The 16,781-nt window shown below is 37.0% G+C and overlaps 1 protein-coding gene and 1 long non-coding RNA gene across 2 annotated transcripts; one reads left to right on the forward strand and one right to left on the reverse strand.

Moving 5' to 3' along the window:
* Positions 1 to 288: 288 nt before the first annotated feature.
* On the reverse strand, positions 289 to 5,511 carry LOC133743431 (uncharacterized). The gene is made up of 4 exons (XM_062171372.1): positions 5,310 to 5,511; positions 5,042 to 5,091; positions 938 to 1,083; positions 289 to 830 (listed from the first exon to the last, which is right to left on the reverse strand). Exons 1-4 carry the CDS (start codon positions 5,386 to 5,388, stop codon positions 605 to 607), a joined length of 501 nt encoding a protein of 166 aa, XP_062027356.1. The 5' UTR covers positions 5,389 to 5,511; the 3' UTR covers positions 289 to 604.
* Positions 5,512 to 6,351: 840 nt separating this feature from the next.
* Positions 6,352 to 8,141, forward strand: LOC133706926 (uncharacterized). Its single transcript, XR_009844799.1, has 3 exons — positions 6,352 to 6,418; positions 7,642 to 7,712; positions 8,004 to 8,141. It is a non-coding gene; the product is annotated as an uncharacterized LOC133706926 (long non-coding RNA).
* The last annotated feature ends 8,640 nt before the right edge of the window (positions 8,142 to 16,781 follow it).

Consider the following 16,781-nt stretch of genomic DNA (forward strand, 5'->3'; position numbering starts at 1 on the left):
TAATAATGACAACAAAAATGATGATTATGATATTGATCGAAATTTTGGATCACAGTAACCTGTGGTAGAGGGCATTCTCCATTTGTGGTACATTGCTTTTTCTTATGGGGTGAAAAGGAAAGAGGAAAGGGGATAGCCGTTGTGGGAGCTTATCGTTTGTTGCTGATTACTTTGGGCATCAATTATTGGGGATGCTTGATGAGAAATTATACCGTTGGCATAAATCGGCTTTTTGCCGAAAGTATTTAGCATCTAGTGAAGTAGTAACCCTCAGAAACAGACAACATCTAACAGAGCAAGGCATATTTCATTTCTAAAATCAAAATCAGATCTTCAGGCGTCTCTACACAAGGGATTCAAATAAATAGGTTTTCAACCTAGTTTTCTTTTCACTTTCCATTTCTTCAAGTCAGTAAAGTCGCAAGTTAAGCACCAGCAGACCAAAAGAATCGCATGAAAGGGGACTGAACAGAACTGGTGACAAGTTCTAGTGAGACCAACAAAAGTTGAACATTCAAAATTGTTGCATTGAAACATTCAGGACACGGGATGAACAAAATTGAGTCATCAAGGTAGACAGACAAGAACCCACATATCTATCGACTCACATATCCATAGATTGGGGTACAGATGGACCTTCAGATTTCATCCCTTTCTTCTTGCTTCCACCTTTCCTCTTCTTGCTTCCGCATTTGTTTTTCCTTTTCTCTGGTTTTTCCTCCTCTCTCACTGGCTGTGTCCTCTCTAAGTGTTGATGAATGGCAGCTAAGGCATCCGACTGGAAGGCAGGATGATTAAGAACTGTAGTCAACTGCTTTCCTTCCTTCAATCTGATAAAAATGGAATCCACTATTATTTCATTCAAATTCCACAACTTGGTGAAAAGGAAAATCAAATCCTGCAACAGAAATTAAAGCCAAAGAGGTGGAAAGCTTACATTAGCTTTCGCATAGATTTACAATTTCGCTTTAAGTCTGATGGAGGAGTTGGCTTCTGTTCACCCTTCAACTCCGGCAGGAACTCTGTTAGGGCAGAGAGATCATATGCTTTCAGTTTCTTCTGCCGGCTACGGAGTTTCTTCTTCTGATGAAAGAGTAATAGATTTACTCATTAGCATATGTGACTTGAATGTTATCAAACATTAATGACTTCTCTAACTATAATATCCATGATCTCAAGCATACCAAAAGACTGACAACATTATTGAACAAACAAAATGCCTTGTGAAGGCATTGTCATAACATGTTAGCAAACAAAGGGAACAGAATCTGAATAAAGATCCAGAAATTTTTGAAACCAGTGCAGTGCAAGACTTGCTAAAATTTTAGAAATTTGACTACAAATGGATTAATGCATAGAAGTAAATTCTCTTTCTCAGCCTTTTTCTCATACAACCAACCAATGCTTTCAACATTGCTGCCTAAAACTTTCCATCTTTCTTGAAGAAGCATTTTTTTTTTTTTGACTTGACAGTATGTGACTGAATGTCACTGGACTGACCCCATCCCTATTTCCAAATTCTGTCAGGATGGTTAGGTGAAAAATTCTCTGCAGCCTCAGTGTTGTTGGAAACAAAGAATGCTCTAATTATGTGAAAGAGAGAGTTCTGTTCCTCCACCCAACCATCCATTCTCAAAACTATCTTCAAACTTCCTAATGCTTGTCTTCGTTAATTTTCCGTGACTCATATTTCCTACCTTGGTACTTCTCTGCATCACTTGGCTCATCAAATCTACTTTTGTCTTGTGTGTTTCTTCCTATCAACTCCCTCTGTTGGTTGTTTACAAATATCTACTATTTCCATGATTTTTAGTTTTATTAATCATTCAAATTGACAAAATAGATGTGGAAAGAGGTTCCTGACAATGAAAAGCAACAGAAAACAAACAAATTCAAAAGCAACTAAACTCTAAATAAACTGCCAAACTCGAGACAAAAAACCTTAACCTAGAACTGCTTTCCAATCTAACCTATAGAAAAAATTTCAAATCCACTGATACAGAAGCCTCTATAGTTGACCTGGACCTCACTTTTTCCAGAAGCCCTGCACATCCAGTCTTCAACTACCATTCCTTCCCATCCCGACCAACCAAATCTCATCCCTGGCAAATTGGTTCTCATGGTTTTCAAAGAATACAGATTTTCTTCCATCCTGGATTTTGGGCTTTTGGTACAATAGTGCTCTTTACGAAACCATCTGCCCCACAAAGACAATCTCAAGAATGTTCTATGTTATCGTTGCACCTCTTATCCAAACATGATGGTTGTTTCCCATGAAATTCTAGAAAAATTATTTCCCTCCACTACTCTTACATAATGTAACTGTTTTACAAGCTGCGCTGCATATCCCAACCCTGTACAAATTTGGCAGCTCCTGAGTCTAATCATTGTCTATGATTAAAATGAACTCTCCACAAGAATTCATGTTCATTCTATAAAGATGCTCATGAATGCATTGCTAAAAACTGTAAAATATTGTTGGAATCGTTGTCATTACAGAGCATGAGATGGAGAACTAAATAGAAGAATGGTCTACTTTTTGTGTCTTGTTTCCCCATTTTCAGTGTAATCTATGTGCTAGGAAAAATGAGCAAAAAAAAGGATTTAAAAATGGGGAAATACATGTAATCTAAGTCCTAAGAAGCAAGAAGAGAGAGAGTAAAGCCGAGACATGACGCTTTTTCTCAATGGGGTAAAAGGAAGGAGACCAAAGGTTGTAGAAAATACTTAGTTGTTAACAGTTTTATACGTCATATGAAATAGAGATTTGGATTTTATGGGTAATAAATGGCTGAGTTGAGTGGACGAAGAACAAGCTTGAGATTTGAGAGAAATAAAAGGCAGAAGTTTTTTGTTGAAGGGGAAACAAATGAATAGGAGACTACAAAAGATAAAAACTGGAGATGTCAGGTAGAGAAAGCCATTAACTCTTGATCTGAATTCATAAAAAATAAAGCAACATAAAATAATAAAAAAAATATAAAATAAAAATAAAAACCGAAAAATACTCATAGTGGCCTCGTAGATGTGGGCAGATAATTTGGACCAAATAGCATTCACATAATTTGACACAAGTAGAAAATCCTTGGCCAAATCTATCTTGCATCTCATTTTCCACCAAATGGGTCACCCATCAAGAGCTCATCTTGCCACATATTCTTTCTCAACTGTTCCTCTCTTTTCCAACCATCAACCTGTGCTGTGTTATGGGTTTGTTCAATCTCCATGGCCATGACCAGCCCACACTGCCTTAAAAATAATTGCATTCTATCTCATCAGAGCTCGGAATTGTCAAAGACTCTATTCTGTTTACTTTGCTCCAAAAATGTCACTCCTGCCCTCTTTTTTTGTATCCATTTCAACAAGATCACTGAGCAGGAACCCAATCTGCTTTATTTTCTCTACAAAAGAAAGGCAGTTCTCCTGTTCCAGTCCATGCACCCTAATTGCAATAGTTCTATGCATGAAAAGACCCCTGTATCTAGGACCACTTTAATATGACCCTCCATGAAGCATCAGACATATTCACCTATCTTTATAGCATCGCTATTCTTACAGAAAAACATTTATCCAATTTGAATGGCCTCAGAAAAACTGTGAACTCCTGCAACTCAGATTAAACCATTTGTAATCTTCCCCATGAATCAGATACTTCTTAGCTGTCTTAAAAACTTACCTTTCTCAAGAGCCCCTTCCTCTGGTATGATGTAATTTGTAATTACCTCCGCTCATTGTTGCTAGCTCCACTATTGGGCTTTGTACATTTGGACTATAAACATGTCTCTAGGACTATTATCTCCATGTAGACTTGGCAGGAGCCCTTCTGTCCCCTTCTACCTAAAATAAGCATAACCTATGACTATCTTCATTGTGTAGCCTCTCAATCTGTTTCTATCGATGACTTGATTTTTATTTCATTGTTATTATCCGTCAAGGAGAAATAAGCTTCATCTAAAAATAAACAAACAGAATAACTATACCAGCGGCAGACCAGGACTCCACTCTAAAAGTGACAACAAAATAACAACAGAGCACGTCACAACAGAACCAGGCTTAGAACTAGAAAGCTCCCGAGTAATAAAAGCTTTCCAATTTAACAAATTGGAAGAAAGCCTAACCTCCTAAAGGCATCTGAAACACAAGACCACAAAGATGACCAATAAACAAACCTATCCCCTACTCATCCACATCCGTGTCTGGTACTCTTCAAAGTTCCTCTCCATCCAAATGATCTTAACAATAGCTAAGACCCTTCATCTCCACAATACAATAGCCCTTCTACTCCTACCAAATCGCATGAGCCTGGCCAAAGCAAGGCATAAAACCCCTCTGGACTTTCCTACACCATCCCTGCATCTTCTATTGCCCATAGCTCGGAAGCTACTGAACAATGAACCATAACATGATTCACACTCCTGACACCCAATGTACCAGTATGGAGATAAGCAAAAATCTGGTCTTGTTTTCTAAAATAGATAATTTTGACTTTTAAAGGAATTTTGCTTTCCATATCACTTCAACTAGTTCAAACCTGGTCTAGTGCCAAAGTCGTAACAAAATCTGAATATGATCTGCCAAACAAACTCCTTCCAAAATCCCCAACAGTGAAGACAACTCCTCCTCCTCCTCCTCCAACTCATTCAAATTCCTTCTAAACCCAAACAACTCAGGGTGGAGTCCTCAATAATTTGCAAGATGTGTACCATTTCTATTCTACTCTAAAATCCCAAGATAAGTGTTTGCAGCTCACTTTCTCTCGCCTCTCATGAACAAAAAAAAAAAAAAAAAAAATTCAAAGGATATTTCATGAAAATTCAGCTTGCAAATTCAGGAATCAAACAATAATACCTATGATCAGAGTGACACTACATATTGAATGGTGTCCCAAAGCTCTAAGCATTACATTACAACACATGATATACAATTCTTATCAAATAACAGAGAAAAGTATATACTGAAATTTCTTTTTTCTTAACTTTGTAAAACAAAATGGGGTAAAGTAATGGACTTGTTAAATAAAGAGAAAGATGTAGATTCTTACCTTAACAATAGTTTTCTGGGTACTCAAGGTAGAAACTGTATCTCTAACCTCTGCATTAGTCATTGGAAAATTATAATTTAGCGAAACACAATCATGTGCCTCATGGCTACTTATTAGAAAACAAATGCTCAATCAATTGGGGCTAAAAATCTTTACTATTCATTTTCTCAAGCAAATAAGACTAGAATTAGATAGACAAACCACGACAAGCCAGCAGAGAGTATAATAGAAAAGCAAAACGAAGACCGAAGTGAAAATCGAAACTCACTAGCATAGAAATCGAGCTTCTTTTCGAATTTGCGGTCGGCTTTGGTCGACAAGTCTTGACGTGAACCAGGCTTGCCCATAACTCAAACTAAACGCACGCTCTTGCTTATATGGCTTCAGAAGAGACAGAGAGCAGTTTTGCTTCCTCTGTTACCGCCGCAGACTCGGAGAGAGAGAGAGAGAGAGAGAGATGAGATACAAGGAATGAGAAAATTAGATATAAATCTAAAAATTTAAGTTTTTATTACTTTTCTGATTAAAAAACTTTTTTATTAATTTTTTTTATTTTTTTATTTATCAAAGGCAATTATCTATAATCTAAAGCGCGTGGACTGTTCACTGGAGTCGCACTGTTTATTCGCGTCGCACTGTTCATTAGTGCCCGAAGTAAATGACTCTTTTGCCCTTAATGTTTTCTTAAATTACATCCCTGCCATTCAGTCTGTTATAAGCACTTGCCGACAGTAGAATGCTAGAACTCCAGAAGGTTCAGGTTTTTTCGCTCTCTCGCTTCTCCTTATCCAACTTGACAGTGGTCCAGATATTTAGCAACTGGAGGGTTTGATTAGATACGCGGCAAATCTACCCTAATCCCTCAGACCCAAGTCAAAATCCACATCAAAACCCAAAAATCACTACCAAAAAAGAGGAACAGAGCAAGAGAGTTGTGAGCAACAAGAACAGTGTTGACGCCATAGCTTCCAAAACAGAGCCGACCCAGAAGCTGGTCTTCTCAGACGAGTACAAAGCCACCATCTTTGCTGCAGAACCAAGCTCAGAAGCACAGCCAACAATGCAAAAATCTCAGAGGTGATAGATGGTGCGATCTGGATTTGATAATCTGTGTTTCTTTCTTTTGTTATTGTATCCAGTAGTCTGCGTGTTGAGTAATTGGGAGCATCGCAAAAGCTTGGTGAGATTTCGATTTGGTAGAATCAATATCAACAGAGTTTAAGCTGATTTCCTTGAATTTGTTATGTGCTTTTTCAGTTTTGTGGTTGTTATAATCGGCGTTTGTTTCTTTTTGTTTTGTATTCAGTGTTTTGCGTTTTGCGTTTTGATTGGATCCAGTTTGTGATGAGACGATTGGGTTTAGAACAAGTAGAACAGGTGTGGTATTTGATTGTGTTTGTGTTTGTGTTTCTTTAATTGATTAGTTGATAATTGTGTGTGTTCTGAGGTTATCAAGGTCAGTCACTGAGATCAACACTGATAAAATTATATGGTGAGGAACTATAGTATGGTATTTTATCTAAGTGATACAAAGCAGGAAAAAAAAAACTGAAATAAAATTAGAGTTTTATGTAAGCTGCTCTTTCAGCTTCTCTCTTCTTTTCTGAGCCTAAACTTGAACTTCCTAATATCCATGATGTTATAGTACTACTTTTCCTTTTGTTTTTTCTTTTTCTTTTTTTAAGCAGTAAAATGGAGGTGGAAGACTGGAAGTTGTACATATCATATATTAATTTAAGGATTAATTGCATGGAACTAGATTCCTAGAAGTAGTCGGAAAGGCTTAAAGCTTCCCAGTTTTTATTATACATATCGTAACCATTCCCACATGCAAAGGGATGATCCATTATGCCTTGAGAAAGTAGGCATCAACCTTTTTATTGAGAATGATGACAAAGTCCAGATACTTATTTAGTTTTGATTGAGTATTTTTTTTTTTTTTCAATTTTATGTATCTCTGATTTCTAGAAACTTTGAAATTGGAGACCTTTAGTCCACTTTCAGAATCCCAGCAACCAAAAGAAGCGTTAGTTTTTTCCTAACCAAATATTAATTGGAATGGAACAACTGAACCAGGAATTAATATTGCTTTAGCAAGGTCTGTAGTCCTTTAGACTTAAAAATTGATTTTAGAACTTAACACTGGAAAGTTTGTTATTCTAAGTAAAAATCCACATGGGTTTACAATATATTAGACTTATTCTACATCAAGGTTCCACTATTTGAATTAGATACTCCCCTCCCGCTCCTGTTCCCCAACTAATCTATATCAGATGAAATGGTCTGTTAATGTTAATTGTTGAAATGAAATCAGACGATCCACTGTTCTGGTGCAAAGGTCCAGGTGGAATTTTGGCTAAATTTCACAACCAATTGTAATTATGGGGTTTAGATAGAAATAGGGAAAAGAGTAACCTGTGGTCAGTGTAGTGTGTATGAGTTTATGCATTGGTGATAAACGTGAAATTCTGATCTTCATATACTCTGAACACTAAATGAATCAGATATTTGTATATGTCTAACTTCTGATATCAAATCAAAACTAAGTCTCCTTTATTCATCTAAAAATTAATCTAAACTTAATTTTCCATAATTTGCAGTCTTTGCAAAATCTCAGACACTGCAACAGAAAAGAGAAGAAGGCAAATTAGTTTGATCTGCAATTTCACAAGTAAGACTTCTATCTTTTACTCTCTGTCTTTTCTAATATAAGTACCTTGCTTGCTTTCAAAAATGATCAAGTAGTTGGTCCTATGTTCACCGGATTGAGAGGCCACAAATGTGACCATTTTGTCATGGCCATTTATCTTTTTTATATTTTTTTATATTTATATTATTATTATTATTATTATCTTCTTCTTCTTACAGATAGCTTACATTGAGTTTAATTTTAGTTATTTTACAATGAGTTTTGCCATTTTATAGTTTCTAACTTCTGAAATTAATTTTCCATAATTTGCAGTCCTTGCAAAACCTTGGGCACTGCAATACAGAAGAGAAGAAGCCAAATCAGTTTGATCTCCAATTTGACAAGAGAGATGCCATCAAGCTGTACCGCATCGATCAAGCTCTGAGATACAGAGGTTGGGTTGAAAATGAGAGTACAAAATTTCACCATCTACGGGTACCAGGGAATCTCACTGTTTTTGCTTCCTTCACTGGTCAATCTGACCAAGTAATGGTTTCCGTTCTTGATTTGGGTTCAAAATATTGGTGTTCGGTGATTGGGTTTAGGGATTTGCTTTGTGTCCTGCAAGTATAGGAACTTTGATGGGGAAAAAATTGGTCTTTTTTTTTTTTTGGGTGCTTTTCGTCATATAAACTGGTATATTGTTCTCAGTGGTTTCTTACTTCCTCTCTGTTCAAAGGTATTGAATCAAATACCCGGATTATTATCTTTTGAAATTGCGTTGAGAAAAGCAAGAGAGCTCCAGGTCAGATACCCTCTCCCAGATTATCTTTCTCCTGTTTTGGTTTCTGAAATTGGTTCAATTTGATGTCTGTATGACAAATGGATGATACCAATTTTGTGTTTGAACAACAAAAAGAATGAGTGGGAATGCTTGGATGGTTTATGTGGTGTTATAAATTAGGTGTTTTGGCTCCGGGTTTCAAGTTTTTGTTTGTGCAAAAACTGATACAAAACTTCTTCTCTTCTGTAGTGAGTGTAAATTATAATTCAAGCAGTTAAAGTTGAGGAAGTTAGGTATTAACAATGCTGTAAAGTTTGGGTATATATTCTGACTATTCGGTTTTGGTGTCAATATCTAAAGTTCTGTGCTGTTTTGGCCCTTTATGAATTGCACTTTCAGTTTACTTGGTTTCAAACTTGACCGATATTGTTGTGAATGATTGGAGGGTTTTATTTGGGTGTCCTTATCATTTCTTGAGTGGTGTGGTGATGATGGTTTCTCAATTTTCCTTGCCTTGATGCTTCATGGAGTTGGTGCAGGCCTATGTTGACGTGGTTGGTTCCTGTACTGGAATGGTTCATTTACATAGTTGGCGTACTTATTATGAACGGTGTGAGATTACTACTACCAAAAGTTGTGCCTTTTGAAGATTATTGCTGGTTAGTATCTTTTTTTCCACGCTGGATTTGTCAATGTCTAAATGGAATGTGATTCACAAGCAGCTGCTCCATCTTTTTCGAATCACTCACAATTGGCCTCAGCAAAACCACGCACTCTGGAGGAAGCAACTTTTTGGACATCCTCCATGACTAGCTATCAATAGGCTAACACCGTTTGAGAATATACACCTGCTAATGGACATCATACAACTATTTTTGCAAACTATTGCAGCAGCAATTGTAATTAGCTTTAAACTATGACAACCTATTTTTTGAACACACTACCACAACATATGTATTGGTGGTTATGTTGCTAGAACATGATCTACTTCATCTTTTGTTGTAAAACAGATAATCTTTTGTTAATATAATGATTATGTCGACTATATTTTCTATGCTTTTGGATTATGTCCTTAAATAACATTATGTTAGCTTCAAAACCCGCGGCAAAGCGCGGGCACAATTTCTAGTTCATTTATAACTTTGAATAAACTAACATTATAGAGTATAGAGTGACCTCATTAAAGTCTACCAAAAACTAGTAGGGAAGAGTACCACACTCCATTACTGAAAACACTTAAAAACTGTGCTCATCTACTATAATGTGATTAAGCCAAATCTGGCGTCATATTTCACCAAAAGGTACAGAGAGGAAAAGGTAGCGCCGATTTTGCAACACAATAGGCTGCTTTATTGCACTCTCTAAGGACAAAGCCCCAACTAACCGACTAAAAATGACTTAAGAGCAACTTTGCTTCATTCACCAAAGCTCCATCTAGGGTGAAATCCTCCACCTCCTTCTTAAGGGCTAGAAATAAATTTTTGGCGTCTCCTTTAATTTATAGACGGGAGAGACCAACTTGGATACAAAAATGCATCCCATTTACAAGGGCAAGCATCTCACAAGTTTGTGGGCTTGGGAAGCCCAACCCAAGCGTGGCAATGACATTGAGGCACCCTCTGCACACCATACTTGGGTTGTTATACTGCTAGATAGTTCATTGCTCCTCCTCACAATGCCTTGTAAGTAGTAGTCGAGTCTTTAGTCTGGGAGGCTATTACAAGAGCCTGGGAGACTTCGACTCGAGCCTAAGAGACTCTCTTTATTATATGGTGATTTTTCCTTCCCCATGTTTTACTTTTATGCTTAACCAGTGGTGCTGATTTTTTTTTTTTTAATTGTGTTTAATGTTGCATGCATTGACGATTTTAAAAGGAAAAATGTGGGAAAGTATTAAAGAATTCTTCCATTTCAGTTTTCCCGAATAATTATCCACTCACACTAATGTTTTGTGCATACTTTCCCCTGAGCCTTTTGGTTTCAAATGCCCAGTTCACAAATCCATTGTCCAACAAGAATAGGTGTTGAGGCATAGTACGTAGTCACCGTTGTCATCCCTTACTTGTAGGTTACCAGTTAACCTACTATGTTATATTTCTGTATAATTCCCTTAGACTGTTGTGAATACATTAGGATGTTATTTTGAATTTGAAGTTGTCTACTTAGAGTTTATGACCTGGCTGTGTGATAATGTGTAGATTTGGTATGCTGGACATTTTATGTTATTTGGAGATTATAATTTGAGATGTTTTGTACTTTGGTTGTGGAGTTGATGATATGTGGGGAGTATGCAGGCTCCAAGAGAGAAGGGTGGTTATTGTTAGAAGTGTATATTGTGATATTTTTTTACAGGTTTGGGTTGTCCACTTTTTGGGGAAAGTTTTGCAGAATTTTCAGTAGAATTTCTCGAAAATTAGGCCGGTAGAGCCACATTAGGCTTCAAGGTGAATTTCCAGGCGGGTCCTGTCACCAACCCACATAAGTAAATGGTAAACCTTTCATATATAGTGTATATGTAATCTATAATTAATTAATATATTTTTTCATTTTTTAATATGTCTAATTTGTCCTTTTGTAAAATGTTAAATTAAGGATTAAATATTGTTTAGTCCTTAAACTTTTGCTCAAAAAACACTTCAGTCCCTGACCTTCTAATTTCACACTTTTAGTCCTTGTACTCTCAATTTTGGACCAATAGGTCCATTATGTTATTTTCCTTCCAAAAACTTCGTTAAATCACTGATGTGGCAGTCCTTTTGCTGTAAAATGTCTATTATACCCTCACTTTTTTTTATTTAATTAATTTTCTCTCTCTCCCTTTTTTTTTTTCTTGTTTATCTCTTTTCTTTTGGTCAATTGTTTATCTCTTCTTCTCTCTCTCCTCTAGAAACATAGAGCATCATTCCCAAAGAAACCAACTCCAAAGCATAAAAAACAACCCGCAGAGAAAAAAAAATTAGAGAGCGAAAGAAAGATAGGGTTCCTTTCAATCTTTGAGAAAAAGAAAGAGATCTGCTTCCTCTTTTTAATTCCGATCCCCGAAAACGCTGTCATTTTTGTTATTGGGCCTCGCCGAATCTAGGTACTCCCCTTCTTAGACTGAAAAATCACACAGATCTGTGCCGATGAAAATTCGGTTTAGATGAGTCCACCTGCTGTGCTGAACATGGAAGATACGAAGCCGAAGGTTTCTGCATCCAACAATTCAAATTCTGGAACTGGAGATTTGGACCCTGCCAAAGCTCGATTTACTGATTTGTGCAAGAATGGATTGTCATTGGACGAGAACACGCTGATGCAAGCTATCAAGTGGGAGCCCGAGAGTGAGACTGTGAGAGAGTGCGGAGGACGAAGGCGGAGTGGCGACGGAATCATAGCTCTTCCTACAAAGGTATGCACAAGGTCGGGGACTAATAAAGTTTGGGAATTTGAGGTGAGTTTCTGGGTTTTTAATCGAGAGATGAGTTTGATTGTTTGAGGATTTGAGTCACCCGATTCCACCAAATCGACTCACCCCAATTCAGCCTCATCCCTGAAATGAATTGGGTTTTTGCCGCTTTGGGTTAATTTTGAGGGAAAATTGGGGATTTGGGATTGGGATTTCTAAGCCGTGTTGGGTTGGAAGAAGGAGAAGGGAAGCTGCTTTTGCCTTTTTTGAGAACCAGGAAGAGATAGATAGAGAGAGGGATCTGAGGAAGGAGGAATCGAATAGATGAACAGACAAACAGGAAAAAAAAAAACAAAAACAAAAAAAACAAAAAACAAAAAGAAAACGAGAAAAAAAGAGAGAAGAATCCTTTCCAAAAAAAAATAATTAATTAATTAATTTTAAAAAGTGAGGGTATAATAGATATCTTGTCACAGAATGACTGCCACGTCAGCGACTTAACGGAGTTTTTGGATGAAGAGTAATGGAATGGATCGATATCTTTCGATACTAGAGATGTACGACTGATAGGGGCATGCTTTATCCCTACAGAGAGATGATGGATTCGGACCCATCACACACCAGGAACGCCGCCAACACTGGCCTGCGTCCTCTATCCCAATCCCAGAACGATATGTGTTTTGGAAAGTTTTGCTGATATTAGGTATCTTTCTAACCCACACAAAGGTCATTCCCAAACTGGTTAAGTGTTCACCATGGGTAAAGACCGTGATATCTTGGAGGTCTACAGAACAGACCCTAGTCGCTATATCTTCGAACAATGCAGAGATCATTGCTCTTCACGAAGTGGTTCGTGAATGTATATGGATTGGATCCATAATTACGCATGTTTGAAAAATTGTGATTTGAAGTCTACCACATATGAGACTATGAGCATTTAGGATAATGCTGCTTGTTTTGAAAAAATGAAGCAAGGCTACATCAAAAGCGACAACACCAAGGATAATCAGCAACAACAAACTCTCCTCAAGATCAAAGTGAACTAGGTTCAATCTGAGGACAATGTAGCAGGCTTGCTCACTAAGTCATTGCCTATATTCCACTTTGGAGGAACATGTTGGTAGCATCGTTTGCGGAAGTTATCCGAACTCCCATGACCGTAGTCATCAAGGGGAGATGCAGACATCAGGGGGAGATGTCTACATGTATGGTCTCGAAACGTGAAGGGTGTGTTGTGCTCTTTTTCCCCTTCGACTGAGGTTATTTTTGTCCCACAAGGTTTTTGTTACTCGACAAGGTTTTTAACGAGGCAACGAGAGAAGCACCACGTTTGGGCGACACAAGGGGGAGTGTTTAAGTAAATCCAAATTGTGTCTGGCCCAAACTCTAGGTTACTTGACCTAGTGGCAATAGGGTTATTAACTAGAGATAATCTCGGAGAATCTTAGAGATATCCATTCAATGTATGATTATCTTTCCTTGTACGATTCAAATTCTATGCATTGTAATCCTCTATATAAATAGGCCCCTATTATCAATGAGAATACACAGCAATTTTCTCTCAATTCCAGTTTTTCTAAAACAGGTGTGATAATTTACGTATTAAAAATCCAAATAATAAGGCCTACATTTGGATTATTTATATTCTGACTTGTAAAAAAATGAGGTAAATCAATAAAGCCGCTGTTAGCATGTTTACGACTCTTTAGTTTGTGACTATTGGTAGGTCCACGGAACCAGTGTACGGCTGAGTTCATGCTATCATAACCCAAGCATGTGTGCAAGGGAACCTTCCATCGAGCGACAGCTGGCACAGACCCCAGCGCTCCCCACCGTTTATATAAAGGGGGTCTGACTCCAAGCTCCAGGTATTCATTCATTCTCATTCCTACCTCAACCCTATCTTAGACTAAGCTTCCGCTTATCCATGGTTGACTTAAACATTAGAGAAGAGAAGTGTGGAACCTTAGGCACTTCCTCCTAACGACTTTTGTTGTTGTAGGCTCAACAGAACAAGCAATTCTCTTCCGCTCAATCATATCAAGTCAGGAGGCAGTTCCTTTCCGCTAAGTTATTCCCCCATCTGGATTCACGTACAAATAGTGACGCAGTCAGAGTAACCTGGGCTTACAAGCTATAAACCTTGAAACATATAAATCTGAAGTCCACTGGAGAATTTGCTTTAGATTTTATTGATAATAATATGAAAGATAGATATATGCAGCCATTTAAAGTTGCTTAAATACTAGAAAACAAACCCTAGGACAACTAACAATGATATGAGCATTTTTATGCGACGTTTTAATAGTAATTCATCATATTTTGCTTAGTTATTTTCTTAACTTAATCAGTTTAACTTAGTTTCTATTTTTAGGTACATTGGAGCAGATCAAGAATAAATGAGCCTAAAAGAGCATGAGAAGCAAAGGAAACGTTGGAAATGACAAAGGCAAGGCACAAGGGATGTAGAAATGAGCTGAAATGAAGAAATGGGGTATTCCTGGTCTAACTAGGAATTCCAGTCAAAGTAGGAATCATGGGTCAACTAGGAAACTTGCTCAGAGAAATGGTGAAAAATGCAGAGTCCTAGTTGGACTAGGAAACCTACTGCTGCCAGAAAAAGGAATCCTAATCACACAATGATAGGAATGCAAAAGAAGATTCTGGAAGGTTCAAGAACATTTCATGTGAAGAGTCCTTGTTTGACTAGGAGTCCTAATTACATGAGGAGTCCTGATGAGGCTAGGAAACCTGAGAGCACTAGAAGACCATGTGGCTTCAAGATTACTCAAGAATATTCTAGAAACTTGGGATATTGTGGCAAATAAAGAGATCTAAGTATACTAGGGTTTTCTGGACACAAAAGGAAGGAATTTTAAGTGAAATAATTGTTTTTTTCCGTGAGATATACAAGGGGTTCTAGAAACTGACGTTTTTGGAGTTATCTTGGAGAATTTCAGGGGATTACAATTTGCAGAAAGGATGGAATCAAGTCCAGATACATTCCTTGATGCCCACACTCCTTCTTTGGCCGTAATAAAGAGATAAAATTAGAAAATATTCATATAAATTCGGCAAAGATTATCTCCCTAGAATCAAGGTGTAATTTTAGAGGCTTCTCATTGGCTGGATGACACAAGAATGATGACATGGAATTATTTGATTGGCTAAACCTGTGCGGATCAATCAGATAATTCTTAGAAATTAAAAGAAGGATCCAGAAGGCCTAGATGTCCCCTATATATAGATGCACTCTTGGGACGTTTCATTCACCAATTCTTTCATTCTTTTCTTCACACAAAAATTAGTTCAATTCTCTAGTCTTCAGAAACTCTGCGTCTCAGCCAATGAGGAGAAGAAGAAGAAGCTGTGAGCAAGCCTAGCCACCATCATCCACCTTGTGCCATAACCCTTGAGGAGCCTTGCTTTCAAGATCTTCAAAGCTTCAACGTCTACAAGTTCTTCATTCATTCCTTCACGGTGTATTTCATCTTTTTCCTTGTAAACTTTTTAGTTTTTTCTTTGGTTTGATTCATAACTTATGATTTCTAGTTAACATATAACATTAAGAGAAAAGTTTAAAACCCATCTCTATGCTTGAATAAAAGTTGCAATTTCTTTATAATTGGTTTCTATGTTGCTTATATGCATGAGATTGCTTAATTGATTTTTTTTTACAAAAAACTTTTATATGTTTGTGTTCTTTGAGTGCACGCTTAGGATATATGCATGTAATTGGTGCTAGATTTAGGTAACAATTCACCTAATAGTTTTGTGAACCTATTTCATAAGTAGTAAAGGCTTTGGACAAAAGTCGAGATCAATTAAGGAGGATTGCAAATAGATGAACTTTTTCATACTAGGTTGTGCACTTTGGTTGACATCCTTTTTTGTTCTTCATGCATTGAATATGTTCTTGAGTAGCTAGTTTTTTAGTCTATGATTGCATGTTCAATAGGATTAATTTAGATGCTTTCACTTAGATTAATCACTCAAGGAAAGTAAAATATGGGAAATTGTTTGCTTATTAACATTTCACATGATCAACTTCTTTCTCATGACAGAAAATTAACTATAGGAATTGTAATTGGATTTCATTTATTATATGGTTGTGGTTTTGATCTTTGTTCCGTGCGTTCCATCCTTGTATATGTGTTTTTATGTTTTCTTTATTTTATTTATTTTAATTTTAAATTTTAATCCTACATACCCCCAATTTCTATCTCATGTAATTTTGTACAATTTTTTTTATACAAATTTTAATTCTTTATTTATTTATGCAATTACAGGTGTACCCTCAATCCCGGACTTGAACGATCCCTACTTAATCTATACTAACAGCTACATTTTGCATGGTTAAATTGTGTGCTACTTTAGCATGTCAAACAACTGATCCTAAAAGTCCACGGATTAAATTAAAACAAATCAAAACTAACTAGAAAACTTAAAATTCGGGCAAAATAATATAATGCAGTTTTGAAGCCTGAAATGACATTGGATACCCGAAAAAGCCTTAGCTTGTGGCAAGGCCACGAGTTTAGCTCCTAGCGCCCTTCCCTTCTCAGAAAGGTATCACGCGCCTCAAAGGGACATTGTGCCCAAAAGTTGCTCCAATTTGATTCACAATCCAGAACCTGACTTTTCACATGAGCAACCTGAAAAGTCTAAAACCACAACTTCCAGAATATTCCAACTGCTAGTAACCTCATTATGCGTGAGTTGCCTATTTTCCAATCATTCTTCTTGATTCTACGTTGCTTCCTTACTTTAATCATTTTTCGGCTAAACTGATCTCATTCTTGTCCTACATCAATTTGAGTCAATATTTTTATTTTAGTTTACTTTAGTGTTAGTCCATAAAATTAACCTGATTTTTCGCATAAGCAACCTGAAAAGTCCAAAACCACAACTTCTGGAATATTCTAACTGCTAGTATCCT

Source organism: Rosa rugosa, chromosome 4 (assembly GCF_958449725.1).
Source record: "Rosa rugosa chromosome 4, drRosRugo1.1, whole genome shotgun sequence".
In the NCBI taxonomy this organism is placed as follows: domain Eukaryota; kingdom Viridiplantae; phylum Streptophyta; class Magnoliopsida; order Rosales; family Rosaceae; genus Rosa; species Rosa rugosa.

Excerpts from the sequence above, each read along its gene's own strand:
- LOC133743431 (XM_062171372.1), bottom strand. The coding sequence starts at position 5,388 with ATGGGCAAGCCTGGTTCACGTCAAGACTTGTCGACCAAAGCCGACCGC. Across the intron at positions 5,092-5,309 it reads GAAGCTCGATTTCTATGCTA|AGGTTAGAGATACAGTTTCT; the intron begins GTGAGTTTCGAT and ends TGACTAATGCAG. Across the intron at positions 831-937 it reads AAATCTATGCGAAAGCTAAT|ATTGAAGGAAGGAAAGCAGT; the intron begins GTAAGCTTTCCA and ends CATTTTTATCAG.